Source organism: Dermacentor variabilis, chromosome 9, assembly GCF_050947875.1.
Source record: "Dermacentor variabilis isolate Ectoservices chromosome 9, ASM5094787v1, whole genome shotgun sequence".
NCBI classification, from domain to species: Eukaryota; Metazoa; Arthropoda; class Arachnida; order Ixodida; family Ixodidae; genus Dermacentor; species Dermacentor variabilis.
Genome location: NC_134576.1, coordinates 107105992 through 107126138, shown reverse-complemented (window position 1 = coordinate 107126138; position 20147 = coordinate 107105992). Strand labels below are relative to the sequence as shown.

General features: G+C 43.2%; 2 protein-coding genes across 2 annotated transcripts in view; one reads left to right on the top strand and one right to left on the bottom strand.

The window, feature by feature from the left end:
- The first annotated feature begins 276 nt into the window (after positions 1 to 276).
- Positions 277 to 18385, top strand: LOC142557239 (sorbitol dehydrogenase-like). The gene is made up of 9 exons (XM_075668942.1): positions 277 to 700; positions 808 to 841; positions 2634 to 2798; positions 4517 to 4676; positions 7333 to 7451; positions 10379 to 10444; positions 12342 to 12517; positions 13703 to 13824; positions 16952 to 18385. Exons 1-9 carry the CDS (start codon positions 638 to 640, stop codon positions 17106 to 17108), a joined length of 1062 nt encoding a protein of 353 aa, XP_075525057.1. The 5' UTR covers positions 277 to 637; the 3' UTR covers positions 17109 to 18385.
- Positions 10936 to 20147, bottom strand: part of LOC142557238 (uncharacterized) — a 28361-nt gene continuing 19149 nt past the window's right edge. The window contains exon 8 of the mRNA XM_075668941.1: positions 10936 to 11399. Within this exon, the coding sequence (XP_075525056.1) occupies positions 11352 to 11399 (48 nt within the window). The 3' untranslated portion in view covers positions 10936 to 11351. The remainder of the gene's footprint in view (positions 11400 to 20147) is intronic.

Genomic DNA, 20147 nt, shown 5'->3' with positions numbered 1-20147 from the left:
TGTTCGGCTTCAGGAGCACGTGCTGTTTTAATCACACGCACACAGCACTTGCAGACTACGTGTAGTGTGCATACAATTTTAATTACCCTCACTTTCGATTGTTCATAAGTGCGGCCCATTCCGCTGGCACACAAAGAAGAAGAAGACATCGATTCATAACGTGTGAACTGCTTGCGCCATCTACCGGCATTGTTTCCAAACAAACTTATTGCAATAGCGCCCCCTCTGCTCCATCTCTGCTCGACCGAGAAAAACGAAACCAAAACAAATGCCGTCGCGTGGCGCCTACCGCCAACGGTTGCAGCTGGCTGGCCGGTCATGTGCACAACGCGACCCTCGTATCGCCGGCGTTGTCGCCAATGTTTTCCGTTTGTTTTCATCAATGGTGTGACGCGCGCGACTTGGTGCCGGCTGCAAAAGTGGCCTTGGCGGTGTAGTCACAGCACTTGACGCGATCGGAGTTCAAGCGCCTCGACAGCCACGTACCCTAGCTGCCCTAGCTTCGAGACGGTACGCCCCGATTTACACCGACATTCCACACAACGTCTGGGCTGCTGGCGAACTTTTTCTGCGGAACCCATTGCAAAGTACTCTAAGGTGCGCGCTCGAAGTGAAATAACGCGTCACTACGTTAACTATGGCTGGTGCCAACGCCGACAATCTGTCTGCTGTGCTTTACAAGAAGGACGATCTCCGATTGGTACGTGTTACATGCTAATTTGGGGGCGATTTGCCAGCAGTGCGCTGGTGATAATTTATGAATAACTTGTCGGTGTCATGCTGGAAATTTCATGTTTTCTATTCCAGGAACAGCGACCCATACCAGAGCCTGGCGATAACGGTACGGCTTTTTGGTGCTTGCTCGCAACAAGCCTTCGTTGTCATAAATTACGTTAAGGCACTGCAGAACATGCTGTAGAGTAAATGGTATATCACGCCACCAAAGCTTTTCTTTCTTTCCTGCTTTCAAAATCTTATGCATACGTACGCGTATACTTCGCGTATTCGAGTGAGAAGTTTATATATTTATAAGATATATAACATTTATAACATGTACGAGCCGTTAAACGGCACGTGGACGGTAATTGGCATGGATTGGCAAATTCCCTCCTCTAACCATGCAGTACCATCAGAAAAGCAGCTGCACAAGCAGGAAGTTTAACGAAGTTACTTTCCCCTGTAGAAGGCTACGTCAGTTTGGTGTTATGCTGTATCAGTGATGCCAATACCTAATTGCGGTGACTGTAATATATTACTTGTTTGAAGTTCTATACATGAGGGCACCGCAGCAAACAGTGTGATGCAGAGTATGTACATTGTTGAATGTCTCACCAGCTATGCCTTTTTTACTGATATGTCTCAATAGGCATCGGCGAGTGCGTACAAGTGGCACCAAAACAACACCTTGACATTTTGTTTACCATGTTGACATATATAGTGACCTACATATTTATTCTAACAACATTAAAAACGCATGTTTCACGACACTGCTAACTTTTTGCTGAAATTTTGCAATAATACGGAATTTCTGCAGCAAATCATTTAGGAAAACACTTGGCTCTGTTGCTTTCCTGGTTTATTTCACAAAAACATAATAAACATCACTATTGTATGTGTATCGTATCGCTAAAGAAGCCATCTGCTGCAGACATGTAGACTTGTTCTGGTTCCCTGTCGGCAACTGAGAGGCCGGGTAAACTACAGACAAACAAGGGCACCAAAAAATAAAATTTTGTTTCGGAATTTTACCAAAACCAAAGCAGGCACTAAGCATTTCTTTTTAAAGTTGTTGGAATAAAAACACTGGTTATACTGTATTCTGACATGACAGCTACCTTACTGTAATTGGGCCATTCGGATAACGAAAGTGTTTTTTAACATTGTATGTCTCCTTATAATTGAATTGTTGCACGAAGTGTGTCACAGTTTGTGCTCATAGGAGGCACAAATTGTGCCTCCTCTGAGCCACATATTAGCCATACAAACGCACTGGGCCTCTCAGCCCAGTCAGCCGCCCAGTTCATTCGTCATCTACTTCTTCCTCTTGATGTTGGACCACAACACCAGGTAGCAGTACAAGTTGCTGTGAACAGATCGGCTTCAGGCTTCATCCTGGTCTCGCTTCAAAAAGCGAGATTGGGGCACCTTAGAATGCATAATTGTAAAGTGAGGTACACCAAAGAAGAAGACGCATGTGCTTTCTGCGGTAAAGCTAGGGAAATGACAAAACATGTTTTATTAGAATGTGAAGATATCTACCCAGCTGTCGGTCTAGCCCTGCTGGCCTCCTTGAAGCCCTTGGGTTCAAGGAGAGCAGGGGTAAAGTAAACATGTCCATAAAAGCGATTAGTAAATGGCGATTGAAAAGTAGGGAGACCACGAACCATGGAGGCATACAAAACAACGTTACCAATAATGTACAGAAAGTTTGACGCTAAGAATTCTTTGTGTGGTTAAATACATATACATATATATAGGTAGGGCATCAGGCAAAATAAGAACAAGAGCATGGTGGTGCAACCCACGGCCCAGTGTCAAAGGGGACACATGCAACATCCATCCAACACTTTCTATTGCAACAATGACCATCTTCTCTGGCCCCAAAGTAACACCGGTCTGCCGTGATGTCGCAGATGTCCAAATAAAGGTGCATTCAGTCGGCATCTGCGGCTCAGACGTGCACTACTGGACTCGCGGAGCCATCGGCAACTTCATTGTTCGCGAGCCAATGGTCCTTGGCCATGAAAGCAGTGGCACCGTGGTAAAAACTGGCAAGAATGTCAAGCACTTGAAGCCAGGTAAGCAACTTTGCATCTCCAAGATCAACTTGCTGCAGTTACATTTGTTCCTAATATGTTCGCTATACATTACACAGTTCAGAAACTAAAAACATGACAATTGAGGTATCGCGGAGAAGCATAGGCTATAGGATATGAATAGGATGCCATTGTTGTCACTGGTGAAGTACAGCAGTTCACAAAACGGGCACAAGCTCATGGTCTATGTAACCTGTAACTAAATGCTCACCATACAGGCATCACAGAGTATGGCGATGCACACTTAAGAGCTGGTAGGGCACAGAACATTGATATATTTAATAGCTTTCCACACTAATGCAATGACAGCATTAATCGCTGTGATAATGGGCACAAGAACAAAATAACTTCAGTACAAAAGTCCTGCTCCTTGGTTTGCTTCAGCAAATTCTTGTCCTCATAACAACAAAAGAAAGTTTAAGTTAGGCAGTTACACTGTACAATTGTTCTCTCCTTGGCACACCTTTCAACAGCTAGCACACTTAAGTGATGCCTTGCAATATAACTGCACAAACGAATAATGTCGCACAGAATCAGCCGGCCTCGTTGCTGTTGACGCGAGCTGAAATGTTCATGAATTTAAAAGCGCCAGACGTTCAGAGTAAGTGGGTGAAACACCACCTAACAAGCACTTTCAAGCCACCCAACAGCCACCGCATGCAAGAGTGAGCGATTGCGGTGCCACCACTCGGTTCGCCACCGGCGGCATTAGGTGATCCTATGCATCGCTGCCTCCACGCGTTGCATTGCCCCTTTCTAGTTCACTTTACTGCATAGCCTTCACTTGTATCTGCTGTTGCGCGGGAGCAGTTGTGTTGAATACTACATCTCAGCACAATTTTAAGTGATAAAAAATGAAGGAGTGAGTTGAACAGAGATACTGCATAAATTTCTGTGCAAAGCTCGGTGATAGCTAAGCAAAAGCAATTCGAAAGATTTAAATAGCATTTGGAGATGACATAACAGACACAAAGCAGAGAAAAAGTGTGATGCAACCACCTCAAGGCAGGCCAAACATCCATTGGAGCGAGCCAGGCTTTGGAAGGCTATCAACAAGCCATTGTAATGTCACTGCTTATGAAGTACGAACCTTGGTAATGCAGAACTATCGATTACCTGTGAGAGAAATTGCTCGGCTGGTGCATAGCAACAAAGCTGCGCAGAGGTGCCTGCAAAGGTAGTGCCCAGGAAGAATTCAGACCTGGCAATTGCACTAGAATAATGAATATTTAGTCTTTTTTTGGCAAAGCACACTGTGGTCCGTGAAGCTCCTAACTCTCTGTACATGGCCTCAGGTGAGTTTTGGCTATTCCTGAAAATGAAAGGCATGTGGAAGGAAAACATTTTCAAGCCTGAGAGGACATCAAGTCCAGCGTGATGGCTACCCTATCAGCACTTCCCGAGGAGGTGTTCCAGGAGTATTTTGAAAAGTGGAAACATCGTGGGACTCTGTGTGTGGTGGAAGCAGTAGGGAACTAGTCTGAAGGGGGTTGGGACAATGAAATTGCTGGGGGAAGCATGCTTGAATACCTTTAAGACAGGCCTTGTATGTGTCACATTTGATAAATCTGGGCAAGGTGGACAATAGGGCAATTGTGTCTCATCTTTCTCCTGCATGCAGGATATTTATCTGCTTTTAGATTTTCTTTCTTGCAATCAGCTGCACATTTCATGCTTGTGGTCACCCCACTACCCACCAGGTGATCGTGTGGCAATCGAACCTGGGGTGCCATGTCGTTACTGCAACTTCTGCAAGGAAGGCCGATACAATTTGTGTCCCGATGTCGTCTTCTGCGCCACACCACCATATCACGGGACGCTCACTCGGTTCTACACACATGCTGCTGACTTCTGCTACAAGTCAGTGCCTTTTGCTTGCACTCTTATCGTTTGTTAACTGTTCACTAGCACCCCCATGTGAGCGCACATTTTCGGTTGCGCCATAGTGTATCTGGTGAAGAGGGGTGTCACATGTAGCTTTTGTTGACAGAGCATTCGGTACATTCATTGCTGTGTGCTCGCCTGTGCGGCAACTGTTTTACATGCGTGGCCAAGTAATGTAACCTTATAGCATTAAATTTTCAGGCCCCTCCTACAAGAGCTCCATTGGTGACTGTCAAACAAAACACATCATTAAAGCAAATAATAAGTACAACTAGAGTGATAGATTGCAGTGCTCAGAGCGGTCTCAGGATTTGCCCTGCCCCATTGGATGACCGAATTGCTGAGGGGGCGGCAACTGAAGACAGCATATATTTCACAAAGACAGCGGATCGCCCTAAAAAATGGGTGCAAATACCCCATCTACGTGCCAGCAGTGAGCACGGGGGTCTTGTGCTACACAAGCAGCCTGAGGGCTGCATACAGGGGGCAGCACTATCCTAGAAGCAACATTAACAGAGTAATGCAAAGAAGTGTCACTGCATTCTTTTCTAGGGTACTTGAATTATATCGGCCAACTTGTATCTTTATTCATGCTCAAATGTAAGAGTAATTGACCTTACAATCATTGGTTCACTACCATTTGCCTACTGCAATGGGCATATAACATCATTATTATTGTAATAATTATTATTGTTACAATTCATTTACAAGAAAGAAACTACATAAAGATCGCCAAATGGTGTTCTCCAAACCTAACTAAGGCCTGCCCACTGGTAAGCTGGCCTACTGCCTTACTGGTTAGCTGGGCAGCCGGTTCCATATTCTCACAGTGGTGGTGGCCGACTTTCTCCTTTCTTTATGTCTGTTTCTCACTCGCAAAAGTTCTGTTCTTGTTATGTCATTTTGCACACTAACTGTGCACTATGCTTGCCTTATGCAGAGTAATTGTAGAACCCATAAAAAGCCTGGTTGCAATGCAGGCTTTTGTTGGTATGGCATCTTGGAGTACTGTGGTAGTGCATGAGAGGGCACATGAAAGACGAACGTGGTATGCCTTCTGAAAGACAGGCATGAGACGCAGACACACAATTGACTTCATTTCCTGTTCAACGGGCCCTTTTGCGCATGAAAAATAAATGGCGCCCTGTCTGTCTCTGTCATGTGCCTTGCGTCCTTGTCTGTATGTGCAATAATAGTACTCCTAGTTGCAGATGGTGTAGATATAAAGCAACCTCCGTGCTAAATATTATCTTTGAAGTACGGGTAGATGCATCATGAAAAGCTCACAAAATTAGATGTTTCGATGCCTAAAGTGAAAACAATATATATATATATATATATATATATATATATATATATATATATATATATATATATATATATATATATATATATATATATATATATATATATATATTTGTTTTCAGTTTAGGTATCGAAACATTTAATATATATATATATATATATATATATATATATATATATATATATATATATATATATATATATATATATATAAATAAATAAAACACTGCCATTGCTACTCTCCGGAAGTGATACACGACCAAGAATGCGCAGCTGCTCAGCATGGCCTCCGAGATTGGGAGCTTCCTGTGGCTGGCCTGCAGCACGCTGAACTATCTCAAAAGCATTGTGCTGGGATTTACATCATATCTGCGAACCACCAGGTGCATGCGTCGTCTGCTTAGGTGCTGCTTAACAGTTTCTAATAAAGAAATCGTGAAATTACGAGCCCCGCAGCCTTGCCAATATTTCTTCAATAGTATAAGCCACTCAGTTACAACATATTTTGCCAAAGTGAAATTTCGTTGTAGTTGGCTTAAAGTGTGTCTGTTTAAATGGCCCCTCACTAGGTTTGGCTATTTTAACCAAACAAGTGTAGCGTACACATGATGCACTGACAATTGTGGCTGCAAAATATTACAACACTGTGCACCACAAAAACAGCTGGAATTTCAAAGCAAATGCCAAGCACCTTCCCTCTTGAGGAAGCCTGCTCCAGAGAGTCACCGTCACACGTGCAAATGCCTCTTCGCAGTCTGTGTTTCGTCACTCACCATGACTAGCCAACCAATGCAAAAAGCGCAATGCTGCAAAACGGGAAAAGAAGGAAAAAAAGGGAAGCTGGGCTCAATGCCGTGGTATGTTCCTCAGTTCTGGTATGGGAGAAGGCAGGGAACGATAAACCACTTGGGAACATTAATAGAGACAAAGGAAGAGAGTGTCTCCGTTGGCAGTGACTGTCGCCTCTTGCCCGGCATGGTAACAGGACAGTTAATTTTGTCTAGCTTCTCCAGTAATGATCCGATCTGGGAAAAAAATGAAAATTCGGTAAGATGCTTCTTGGATAGTGTTTTACAGCTTCCAGTATACAGCCAGAATTTGCAATTGGGCCTGTTGAGGGGCGTTTCAAGGAGCCAGCCGACTGTAGCTTTTCGAGTTTTCCTGTTCTTCACGTGGTTCTGTGCATTGCTTGAGCCTGAGCCTGTTGCTTAGTCTGAGCAAGGTTTGCTCCTTAGACCAATTTGACTGCCTCAGCTGTGCAATAATTTTACGCATCATAACATAATAGGACGAGAAGGATCCAAGCTCATATTTTCATTTTCTGCAGGTTGCCTGACCACGTGTCTTTTGACGAAGCCGCGTTGTTGGAGCCGCTGTCAGTGGCAGTTCATGCCTGTCGCAGAGCACGACTCCAAATTGGCCAGACGTTGCTGATATGTGGTGCAGGTTCGTCTCTCACTCTTTATATTTTGTAGAATCAGTCAATTAACAGTACTTGGCCATTGCCTTAGGGGCACTGTAAATGTGCTGCGAACTGAACAAACTTAATTTACACAGACTCTACAGTCGCTCTGGTAGCCTTAGTGCTTTCTTCTATACATTATTCTACTTGGGGAAACTTGAGCAACATGGAACTGAGAAAGACTAGAAACAGAGAAGCACGAGCTGCTATCTGTTAAATGATAGTCCAGGGTACGTAATGAAGAAGCCTTCTACGCATGCGCAGTACACGCTGTGGTAAAATAGCCAAGAGACCTTTGAATTTCTCATGACACCTGTTTTTCAAAAAAGCATATTTTTGAAGAACGCAATGTAATAGACCTAATACTACACACTTCCGAGCCTTTCTTTATAGCATGAAATGCTTTCATCAATGCTTTTATGACCACAGCAAGGGTAACATTGAAATACAGAAGCGAATGTAATATGTCATCCATAATGAAATGCACCGTTAGTAGAGAAGCAAATGAAGAATTTGTCAGCAAGAAGCAGCAAAGCCCAAACCATCCACAAAAGCTTCTTTCTGGCTGTAAATTCGTATGCATCTTAGTAGCGGCATAGAAGTAGATTTCACACTTTAATCTAGCCATCCAAAGTGTTTACAAAAAATGATAATGCTACCATTTTTCATGAAAACCCGCTAAGGGGGTACTACTACGTAACACTTATTTGTAGTAACATGTTACGGTCAGTTAGGCAACTGATTTATGCTAATATGCTTTTCGACAAGTATGCAAGTTCCCATTTTTTTCACATACGTATATAATTTGCTTTAAACATACCAGTATGTCAAGCAATACAGGCAAAAATAAAACATGCACACTGGAAACCCAAGACTGTAGTGATTATGTTTGAAACAATACTAAACATATTGAAGATATTGGCTTTTAACAGTTTGCATCAGCAGTAAAAAAAAATCACTTTTGCTGCAACTTCCACACAAAACACCTTTTTCAGGGTGAAGTTGCCAGAAAAGTCAAGGCAGAAAAAGTATGCGATTACGTATGCTATGAAGCATCGGCACTGTTTGGCCATACACAGCTCTTTGTACTCTAAAAACCACTAATAATTACCCTCACATTATATGGCCTGCTCTTTCTGTTGTTCATATGGGCCATATAACATGCGTAATTGTGCTACGCTGTTTCATGTACAAAATTTATTGCCAGTGTCCGTGTCTCACAAATTCCAAGACAACCAGGATCCCTTGTCGGACTTTTATAGAAGGTAATTCAGGGGCTATGTTTTCTTTCCCCTTTTTTAAATTTTTATTTCTTTTTTTTATGAGACCTGGCTGATTGTAGTCCATTTCATACATAGCCAACGCTACGAAGCCCAGAGGCTTCTCTCTGTGCTTGTATTTGAAATCGTAAAAGTAGAGCATCACTTACAACAGAAGGGTATAGGTGTGCATCACGTAATTTGATGTAACCTTGTGTCATTATTTCGTGTCGCAGGTGATGACCTAATTATTGTGTGATAGACACCGCTGATGTGAACAAACCTAAAAAAGCCGCATATAATGTGGACCCACACTAATATGAGGTGAGGTTTGGGATAGTGATAAGTGAAAGAAAGAAAATTTCATCTGCTTATAATACAAGTGCAGCAAACTCCTGGAGGGCATTTATTTACACACGGCTTCACGCTTCAGTGATCCTCATCTTCGGTTGCGCCATCTTTGCACAGTTCCTTTTCTGAGAACTCTTCCCAGAGATAGTCATAATCTGTGCCATCCAATGCATTAAGTTATAGTTCTTTATATAGTTCTATTATTCATTATAGTTCTTGTGTGCAGTTTTGCCATACGTATAATGCCAGCCAATATTTTATTTTTTCGTGATATCCTTTTTTTCTGCCCAACCTTATATTTGCCATCATACCACATTATCATCAATTCCTCTCCATTTCTTTTGTGTTAAATTGCAAATTTGAGCCGTATGTTTGTACACTGATGAGTTACTTTGAACTTTTATTACCCCCCCTTACTCAATGCCCTGTCAAGGGGCCTGTAAGGTATCTTCAATAAATAAATAAATAAATAAATTATGCCGCACTTCTTAAAAGTGCCACGCTTGCTTGCTGTGTCAGCACGTTATGGTGGCCGAACCCACCATCTCTAGATGGCGTCCCCTGTACGCTAGAGGACAATGAGGACAGTGGTAGCCATGTAGCAATAACAGAACCAAAACTTTTAGCATGATTTCTGGTTGAAGTTTTGGTTCAGATCTGCATGTAGTACGAGCCAGAAATTTGGGACGCTTATGAATGCAAAAATCCTTGCATTATGTGCGGGTTTTTACGGTATTTACCACCAACAAAGTGGAGTGACACATTTTTCCAGCCAGCGGCCATACCACACCACGTGCGCTCACGACCAAAACATAACACATCGCATACCGGAAGCACGTAAGTGCACCAGTAACGCATCATTTGACCTAACCTTATGTTCGCAGTTGTCGTTGTATAATGTGTGAAGTAGTTATACTGCAGAAAGCGTCGGAGATGAAAAAAGCAAGCGCACTGCAAAATTCACCAATTTCAACAGTTTGCATTGGCAGTGAAAAAAAATCACACATGATGCAATTTCCACACGAAAGGCCCTTTTCAGGGCCCTTTTCAGGGCCCTTTTCAGGGCAAAGTTGCCAAAGAAGTCAAGGCAGAAAAAGTATGCGATTACGTATGCTATACAGCCTCAGCACAGTTTGGCCATACACGGCTTGTTGTACCCCAAAAACCGCACTGCTTATGTAGCTACTGCAGCGTTGCCTGATAAGTGTATAGTGTAATACAAGTTGCAGATTCACAGGATCATGGTATTTTTAATAACTGATTTCTCTCTCTCCTCTTTCTTTTTTAATGTGATCAACTAGGTCCCATTGGACTCGTGTGCCTGCTCACAGCAAAAGCCATGGGAGCCAGCCGCGTCATCATGACTGGTGGGTGTACATCAACACTCGGCCACTGCAGCATGACCTCTTCTTTCTGTTGTGAACTGAAATTTCCTCTCCTACATGACACATTCTGCTATTACCCTTCTTCTGACAGCAACCTGCGTTGCACCAGAAGCTACAATCTGTTTGCTTGCAGAACAAATGGCACTTGCAATATTTGCAATTCATTTTGATTTTGCTCCGCATTGTGGATAGAATGGAATTGGACTTTGTTTCCAATTCTCACTTGGGGGCCACCAACAAAAAAATCTTTCCTTGAACTGTAATGCATATTATTGAAAGCAATTTTTTTAAATTGTACAACAGAATCCTCTTTCTTCTTTCTTTTTTTCGTAAATTGCCAATATTTCTGACACTTTGTGTGCTCTTACTTTTGCCTCTAGCTTTTTTTTTTATATATGTACAAAAAACAAACCTAGCTTATTATAGGCTGGTTCATTTATTCATTCATCTCTTTGCGCATTAAACTAGTTGACAAAAAATCAAATCTAGCTTGTCAGGTTATTTTCTTATGTTGACATCGACCTGGATGCATATTGCACTGCTTGCTTACTGGTGGCTCTACGCTTCGTGAAGCAGCCACTAGATGGCGTGGTAAAGCTTGCAGCAGCCGAAATTCAGAGAGGCCGAAATAATCTCATGGGTGGCGACAATGGAAAATAAACCTGCCATGAGTAACTACTTCAGAGGAAAAAACGAAATCAGAAAAGAAACAATTTATAACTCAAAGGGAAGCTCATTACTTTTCGAAGCGAGATCGGTATGTCTTAGAACACGCACCTATAAAGCGAGATATAAGAAGGAAGAAGAAGCATGTGCTTGCTGTGGTAAAGCTAGGGAAACTATGGAGCATGTTTTATTAGAATGTGAAGACATCTACCCAGCGGTCGATTTAGGCACCGCTGGCCTCCTTGAAGCCCTTGGTTTCAGTGGGAGCAGTCTGCAATAGGGATAAGTAAGAGGCGATTGGAGGATTGGTGGAATAAAAGTAGGGAAACGACAAAAAACGAAGACATACGAAAGCACAGTGCGCAATAGGGGATCAGAAAATTTGATTGTAGGAGTTCATAGTGTTCTTTGTTTTATTTAACCTGGGTAGGGCATTAGGCAGTATAATAGCAAAAGCTTGGTGGCGCAACCCACCGCCCCATTGCAAAGGGGACTCTCTCATAACATCCATCCATTCATCCATCCAGATGGCATTTGCCCTGGTAGCTCTCATCATTTCACTTTTGCCACCCTGGTCAGCTCTCCTGGAATTGTTTCTTTTTTTCCCTGGAAAAGTGTCATTGTACTGAGCCCCTAACACCATATATTTTAGCAGTATCTGTTACACACTGTTCTTTGCCAGTTTCGAAAGAAGCAGTTTCATTGCATGGAAGTTTGAGGCATGTGAGGTACAGTGCTTGGTGATTGATATGCTATACTCTGATTGCGTGGGTCCCAGCGCTTTTTTTTCCATTGTGAGACACTGCGGACATTGAGCTGATGTATTGTGGTATAGAACAAAAGGGAAAGCCTTTGTGGTGCATTACGACTGAAATTGGCCCCAAAGCAATCATCTAACAATCACCATTGGTGCAGAAAGTGCTGGCAGCCATGTGCTCCGAGTACCACGTCTCAAGCATTGAAAACTGTACATTCAACAAGAATGGAAAATTTGAATAAGGATTACAGTGTGCTAGATCGGATACAAAAATAGATACGGAAAAAAGCCGACAGAAAAAAAATATAAATAGGAAATGAAATGCCATAGCATTTGTGTCACCAAAGGAGTTCCAGGAAGCTGTTCAAAGGCTTGAATTCTTTGTTCTGTACCAAGGTGTCATATGAATATGAACTGCTCCCAACAATGCTTGGCATTTGTGTGTTTCCTTGGCAGACATCATAAGCAGCAGGCTTGAGGTGGCAAAATCGCTTGGTGCCAACTTCGTCATCAGCGTTGCTTCGAAGTCGGTGCAGGACACTAAGCAAGAAATCCTCCGCGCAATCGGCGACCTGCCCGAGGTCACCATTGAATGCACTGGGGCCGAGTCATCCACCCAGCTTGGCATGGTGGTAAGTGGTCACAGAGCAGCAGGTTGTCCTGCTACAAAATTTCGAATAAGCCTAGTTTCTTCAGAACAAATATAGGTTGATCAAATCTTCATTGTTGTGTCTCCTACATACAAATGAACGGTTCCTATAAGGATGGCAAATCTGTTCTATGAAAGCTCTCAGGGTGGATCAAGGTTTATGGAATAGAAAATTGTATTGAAATGAATAGACTGTAGTACAAAGCTACAAAGAAAATCCATACAGGTTTCTCGGGAAGAAAGCTTCGCAAGTGAGAAAAAAAATATGTCCTGGTTTGAGTATCGAGCCCAGGACCAACGCCTTTCCAGGACAGTCGCTCTGTCATCTGAGCTAACCTAACCAAGAGGCTAACGGACCGCAGAGCAAGGGTGAATTAACTGACAACTCAAACCACTGTAGGGACATTGCAGCAACACTTTTACGAATTCTGTGTCCTTGTAGTGCATCAAGTTGATTAATACAACCCTCCTGGTTAGGTTAGCGCAGATGACAGAGCGACAATCCCATCGGTCCCATAAGGCGTTGGTCCCAGGTTCGGTCCCCGGACCAGAACAAGTTTTTCAACTGCAAAGCTTTGCTTCTGATAAACCAGTATGGATTTTCTTTGTAGCTTTGTGCTACATTCAGGTGAATGACATTTCCTTTCAGGTTCCCAAGTATGCAAACACATAAACGTTGTTTAATATTTTTTGAACATGATGGTTGTGCACACACTCAATGCAGTTCATTGTTTCGATAGTAGTGCTACTTTGTGCAATTTTTTGTGGGTTCATTGACTTTCAACTAAGTGATGCGATATCTCTATGCTGTATTCATAAGCAGATGTTGTGTAAGCATTTGCAAGGCCTGGAAATTCTTGCCAACCAGAAGTGCGTGTATGAAGTGTTTTTTCTGGTGTTGCTTTTTGCACTTGTTAGTGAGCCATTACTGCAGCATGTGGGAGCAGCGAAATGGCTTGGCTTGGGGGGGGGGGGGTCACAAAGTTAGAAACTATTGTGAGTTAATGCTATCTGCCCTCTCATTTCCATTTGTCGTCTGCCTGCATATTTATCCAATTTCATTGCTCTGCGCAAGTTAATGGAAAACTGGACAAATGTTGAATGAAGTAATGCACCAAGTTAAATTCTACAAACTGCCCAAATTCATAGTTATGCTCACTTTCTGCAGGCCACTAAATCTGGAGGCACTCTGGTTCTTGTTGGCATGGGGCCAAATGAAGTGAAGGTGCCCTTGGTGGATGCCGCCTGCCGTGAAATTGACATCCGTGGAATCTTTCGTTACGCAAACTGGTATGTAATCTGTGGCTACGAAGTTTCCACCTGTTGGGTTACACTTCGAGACACCCTTTCAAGTTGTATTGTGTTTGTATATTCTGGTTCTGCAATAGCCAAATGGCCACGTTTACTGTGAGAAAGAGGCTTGGCAAGCCTGATCCAACGTAAAAACAAAACGGGGGAAACACCACCCCAAAGTTCCTGCCCCAGCTTTCCATGACTGGAGCCTTTCCGTCCACTTGTTACGGTCACTTTTGCCAAGTAGCACCAACCTTTGATTGTGCACCACTGTTCCCTTATTTGTCACTTGCACCGTTTCTGCAATTTCTGTTTTCGGTAGTTATGCTTACAGAATTTCCGGTTCCTGAATTTTCGCTTGTTGCACGCTTGCGCCTCTACACCACAGTAGCAGACGACAGTGACGTTGCGTTCACTTAGAACCATCATCCTCACCAATGGCGTCGAAGGGCGGAAAGCACAGCAAGAACGTTGCATAATGTAGGTTTTTGAAAGTCAGCTTCGCGGCACTACGCCGGTGTTATGCAGTCAAGCATACAATATACTGCATTGAAGCATGCCAAGAATACAAAGGGGCCACTGTCCCTTAATTATAGATGTGCGCATTTGCTGTCTGTCGCAGTACAAGCACCGAGACACCTAATAAGTGCCCTAGCAGGCCTTTCAGGCCGTCTCTGCTGTGGCTGTGGCGATTTGAGCCCTTAAGAGCAGTTAAAAGCATGCATTTGTTTTTTCGGACGTTTATCTCTTTTTTTTTTTTCTTTTTGGTCCATTTTGTGTGACATCACACCTGACGTATAGCCACTCTGGTTTCTGCGCAAAATCCAAGAAACGGTAGCTTCAGCTTCCGTGTTCTCCAGGAATATTCAACCTCTTTTTTTTCCCGCAAAGTGAATGAAAATGTAGTAGTGAAGGACTACTTTTTACTAGTCTAAATTGGTTTAATGTTGCTCTGTACCTGGCTGCTGTGGCTTAGTGGAAATGACGTTCTGCTGCCGAGCACGAGGTCATGGATTCGATACCCGGTGGTGGCAGCCGCATTTCACTGGTCACGAAATGCAGAAATGCTCGCCTTTTGTTGCACGTTAAAAAACTGCCCTGGTGGTCAAAATTATTCCAAAACCCTCCCACTACGGTGTCCTTCATAGCCTTATGTACCCCCCAGTTACTGCACAATAAACCGTACAGAAAAAAATGTTTTGTCCTATAATGTCCCTTGAGCTTGTGTCCCAATACTGCATGCACAGGGTTAACCCCTGTTCGGTAACCCTGTACAAGCCTATGCCGCAAAGCATGTCTCGACGTGGTTGTGCTTATTGTCGCTTTTCTAAAGTTAGCTCTGCCGCAGTACAGCCGTGTTATGCGGCGATGCACGCCCAATGGTTTGTGGTGAACCATATTGAGTGGAACGGGGCCACTGTCATAGGAAGTAGTATGTATTCCTGCACGCCCGCATGCACCGTTTCCTGTCACAGTGTGAACGTGGAAACTGCACCGGCAGCCATTCAGAGCTCTTTCTGCGGCAATTTGCAGCCTTCCTCACTGTTAAAACTGCTGTTTCTTTTTTTATTTTTCCACAATCCCTTCGAATACATATCAATGGGGTTCTAGTGTAAAAGATTGTGGCTCTAAAAATAGGCAATGCTATTTATGAGGGCCAGTTTTCAAATATGTTTTCAGCCATATTCAGGTCAAGGTGACAGCAGCATGTCCTTGGAACATCGCACATTCACAAGATGCACGAAAGCTTTTTGTTATTGTCATTGTAGAGCAGTTTTATTTCTCGAAAGAATTACAATCCTTAGACATGTATGGAAACACTAGCATTGATATGCACTCCACACTGTTAAATTTATCACTCATCTCATCTGGCACCATAGTGTGATGCCGCTTTGTATCATTTCCTGTTACCATGCCAACTGTCTCGTCTTCAACTTCTACAAAAGTGTGTGGCACTTAGGGGCTTGCAGCGTTTTTGGAGACATATATGCTCGCACATAATTTTCAGAACGCTCAACAAAATTTTTTTCAAGCCTCCTCAGTTGGCTTTCAGTCATGTTGAAATGCCCTTTCATCTCTGCCCACAGCAACAGTTTTTTTATCACCAACAGCTGTCAACAAAACTAATTAAGGAACTCACTGATACATAGACCAGTGCCTGCCAGAGCTCAGGCATAGCCAGTCAAATGCCAGTCACTATACTTGCAATCTGCCATAAATCTTTGTAAGCAACTACAGTAGATTTTTGTTAATTAGACGCCGGTTAATTCGATTTCCTTCGTAAATTCGGACCCGACCAAAGGTCTAGGCCTGCACCCATACATTTCTATGGGCCCATTCTTCCGTTATTTCTATCTCGAAATTAGCCCTCGCCGAATAATTCAAACTCGACTGGTCGGCTATGCTGCAATAACACCGTGTTAAGCGGTGAAGCCTACCAAGAATGGGAAGGGGCCATTGTCACAGGACATAACACGCGCAAGCACGTGCAGTCTACGGTCACAGTACGAGCACCTAGACGCTTAATAAGCATACTGGCAGCCATTCAGGGCCGTTTCTGACGTTGCTGTGGCGACTTAAGCCCTCGTTTCGCCCGCCATGCATGTCTCGTATAAGAGACTTAACAGGGGCTAGTATGCGTTCCTTACACGTGCGCTGATAAGAGGGCGAAAAAACATCTGTGTTTGGGGAAAGCCAGCGAAAATAACTGAAAAAAAAACACTCAGAATGTTGAGGCGATGGCTAGAGACAACAAAAGAGGGGGGTTTTCTAAAACTTTGAAAGTCTGCCGGTAAACTTGTTAGGCGTCTCGGTGCTCGTGCTGTAACCGGAGATGACGCCTGTGCGTACGTAATTAAGGAACAAGTGCTAGGTCCCGTAACATTAGCACCTTTTACCGCTTGGTATGCTCCACTGCACAGCACGGTTGTATTGCGCCGAAGCTAACTTTAAAGGCAAATACTGCCGAGTGAATTACCGGCGCGTTTCGGCGTTCTTTCTGCCTTTATGCGACCAGTTTCGTCAGAATCGAATTAACGGAAGTCGAGTGTATACTAACTGAGTAGCATTGAAACTGTAGATAGAAAGGCACACGAAGCTTGCATGTCCATACTGTTTTTCGCAGTTATCCCACGGCACTCGCCATGGTCGCTTCGGGCAAAGTGAACGTCAAGCCTCTTGTAACTCATCACTTCAAACTTGCATCTGCGGTTGAAGCCTTCCAGACAGCCAAGACAGGTGCTGGCGGGGCCATCAAAGTGGTGATTGACTGCAGCGCCTAATGACATCCTCATCTGACTGCAGTTCTGACGGAACTTCTTTCCACGTCGAGCTCCTTACATTCATGTTGGCGGCACGGCGTGAACTGCAGGCTTTTGGTTTTTCTGCAGCACTTGTGAGCACCACTCACATGAATTTACTTATATACCGAAGACATTAGCAATGTTTAAAAACAGAGTACTTTACAGTTGATGGCTACAACCAGAGGGCATTGCTTTCTTAGTCTTTCGGACAGCCAAGACTGGTGCTGGTTGGGCCATCAGAGTGGTGATTGACTGCAGCGCATAGCAACGTCATCTAGCTGCAATTCTGATGGGACTTCTTTTCAGTATCGAGGTCCTTACATTTGTATCGGCACAACCTGTGAACACTAGCCACGTCTGTTTATGTAGATAACCGAGACGTTAGTGATATTAAAAAGAGGCTGCATACCTAAGAGATGATGGCCACGACAAACTAGTATTGTTTTCACAGAATGTACAGTTGGCTATAAATGCTTTGAGACGCGGGGTCCCCGAAGAACCCGAATTTTAGGAAAGACTGGCGCTCAATACTGCTGTCTACTCCAGTATGTGCTTCCCCAGCAGTGATCCATTTTTCTACTGGCTACAAACCAAACTGTAATTCAGGTTTGTTGCAAAATGGACATCATGTAAACTCGTGACAATAGCATCTGGCCATTATGATGGCCCGTAGTAGTAGCCCCCAAGGAATGAACTCTATTTTTTATATACAATTTCCATTGCACTATCAACACACGAAGTTGTCGAAGCAAGCACTGTGTTCAGTAACATATAATGTCAATGCCCAAATAGCATATTTTCCTAGTTTTTCTGGCAACAAGAACAAAGCATGGCGTTGACGCCGATAGAACCAAGCACTCGCACCTTGGTGGTGATTTGTACTTTGTATTTGTCTGTTGATACTGAAGAATATGATAACACTTAGCTACTATCGCAGGGGCCAACTTAAATGCCATAAATACTTTTTGAGTATGGTACATAGCTTTCTTTGAATGGTACTTAATATATCATATAGTACATGCTACAAAAGGTTTACGTTTACAAAACCACACGTAGGAAGAGGACACCTGTATGAACAGTTAAATGCAGCCATGTTTGCACTTTTGCCAAATATACTTTATAAAGAAGTATGTTGCTTGTTTACTTCAAGTGTTTTAACACACACTGCTATATATCTCACTAGAAGTACATCGTATGGGATAAAAACACGATGTCTGTATGTGATAAGGGCATGATGAATAAAGACGCACACTCGATTTGCATTGCTTTCAAGATGGTTTTAGTTGCAGCATGTAAATATGCATCTTGCAACTTTTGTTTTGTGCACAAGTTTATTTACATACATGACTAGCCACCCACGTCAAACTTACACACGTTAACAAGACACTTTGTAAAAGCATAAAAATGTGCCACATGAAAGTCGGGGCACAGGCATAACAAAAAAACTTGCACAATACAAGAAAGGCACACTACACAAAGGCTTTCATTGCGTTACGCCACAAGATGAGATTGGAAGGTGGTTTTTGTGCATAGTTTTTGGCAGAGAGTAACGATGAGCCATTTATGCTGAAAGTGGTGCTTCTCACTATGACAATGCAAAACAATGTAATTTCATTAAGGTACACTGAAATTGAATTGAAAATGCTACTGGGAACCCTTCTTTTGTGGACTGGGCACCAAGTGTGACTGGGGAAGGTGTGACCGACTTGGGAAAACACAGAATTACAATGGCTGAAATAGCCACATGCCACAAAGTAAGACTTTTCTTTTTTCCGACTTAAGTGTGCTTTTTCCTCTCACCGCAGTACCTTGTGTATTGCTACCACGATGGTAAAGCATGGCCTCTGAGATCTCTGGTACACAGCAGCTGCTATGCCAATGATCTCGAGGCCACAAATTGCATGTGCCCACTGCGTTTACAGGCAATTACAATATGAAAAAAAGTACCTACATCAGTTGAGATTTTGCTCTTTGATCAAGACCCGTGCAGAACTTTCGGAAATGTTAGGTCATTTTCAGCTGCTTGAGCTATCACTCTAGAACTAATACTCATCGTTAAGCAATGCTGCCAAGTAACAGGCACCATCTAAGGGAACAGCACCATAATTTTTAATGCTCTACAATCACTAGGTTTTAAGGCACAGGGGTTGTTACTAACTGCACGAAGTCAAAAGACAATGAAGCCCGCAAAACCCTATGCTTTTGCTGGCTTCATTGTCTTTTGACAGGGTGGTTGTAACAAACAAGAAATCCGGCCCTCAATTCTCCTTATTGTTCTTTCGTAGGGATCGTCTGTAACATAAGTGGCAAATAAATAGTTTTATCATGAGAAGCCAACAAGCTTTGATGCCAAGGACAACATAGGGGAAATTGTCTTTAATAAATGCAATAAAGAAACAATAAATTAATGCAAATGAAAGTGGATGAAAAAACAACTTGCCGCAGGTGGGGGATGATCCCACAACCTTCGCATTTCGCGTCGAGCTATCGTGGCGCCGTTTCCCCATCCACTTTCTTGGGCATTAATGTTTCCTAGTAGAACCATGGGAGTGTTAGCCAGCGCCACCTTGGGGGTGCTGGTTAACCACACAGACCTTGGGGGCGGATGTGGAACGTCCTTTTTGCCACAGTCATCACGAGAACGTTATCTTTCTGGGTGAAAGCAACCGGTCAATAAACCCACACATGCTACCACAAGGCATCAATGTTGCCGGATTTGAGACCCTCGTTATGTAATAAACGAGAAGAAAAGGGGTTAACCGAGGGGCTCGATTTTTATTAGTCATATCATAAGAAGCCAAGGACAACATAGGGGAAATTACTTGTGTTTAATAAACACAATAAAGAAACGATAAATTAATGCAAATGAAAGTGGATGGGGAACGCAGGTGGGGAACGACCCCACAACCTTCGCATTTCGCGTGCGTTGTCCTTGGCATCAGTGCTTGTTGGCTTCTCATGATGATTAATAAAAATCAGGCCCCTCGATTAACCCCCTTTCCTTTCGTTTATTAAATA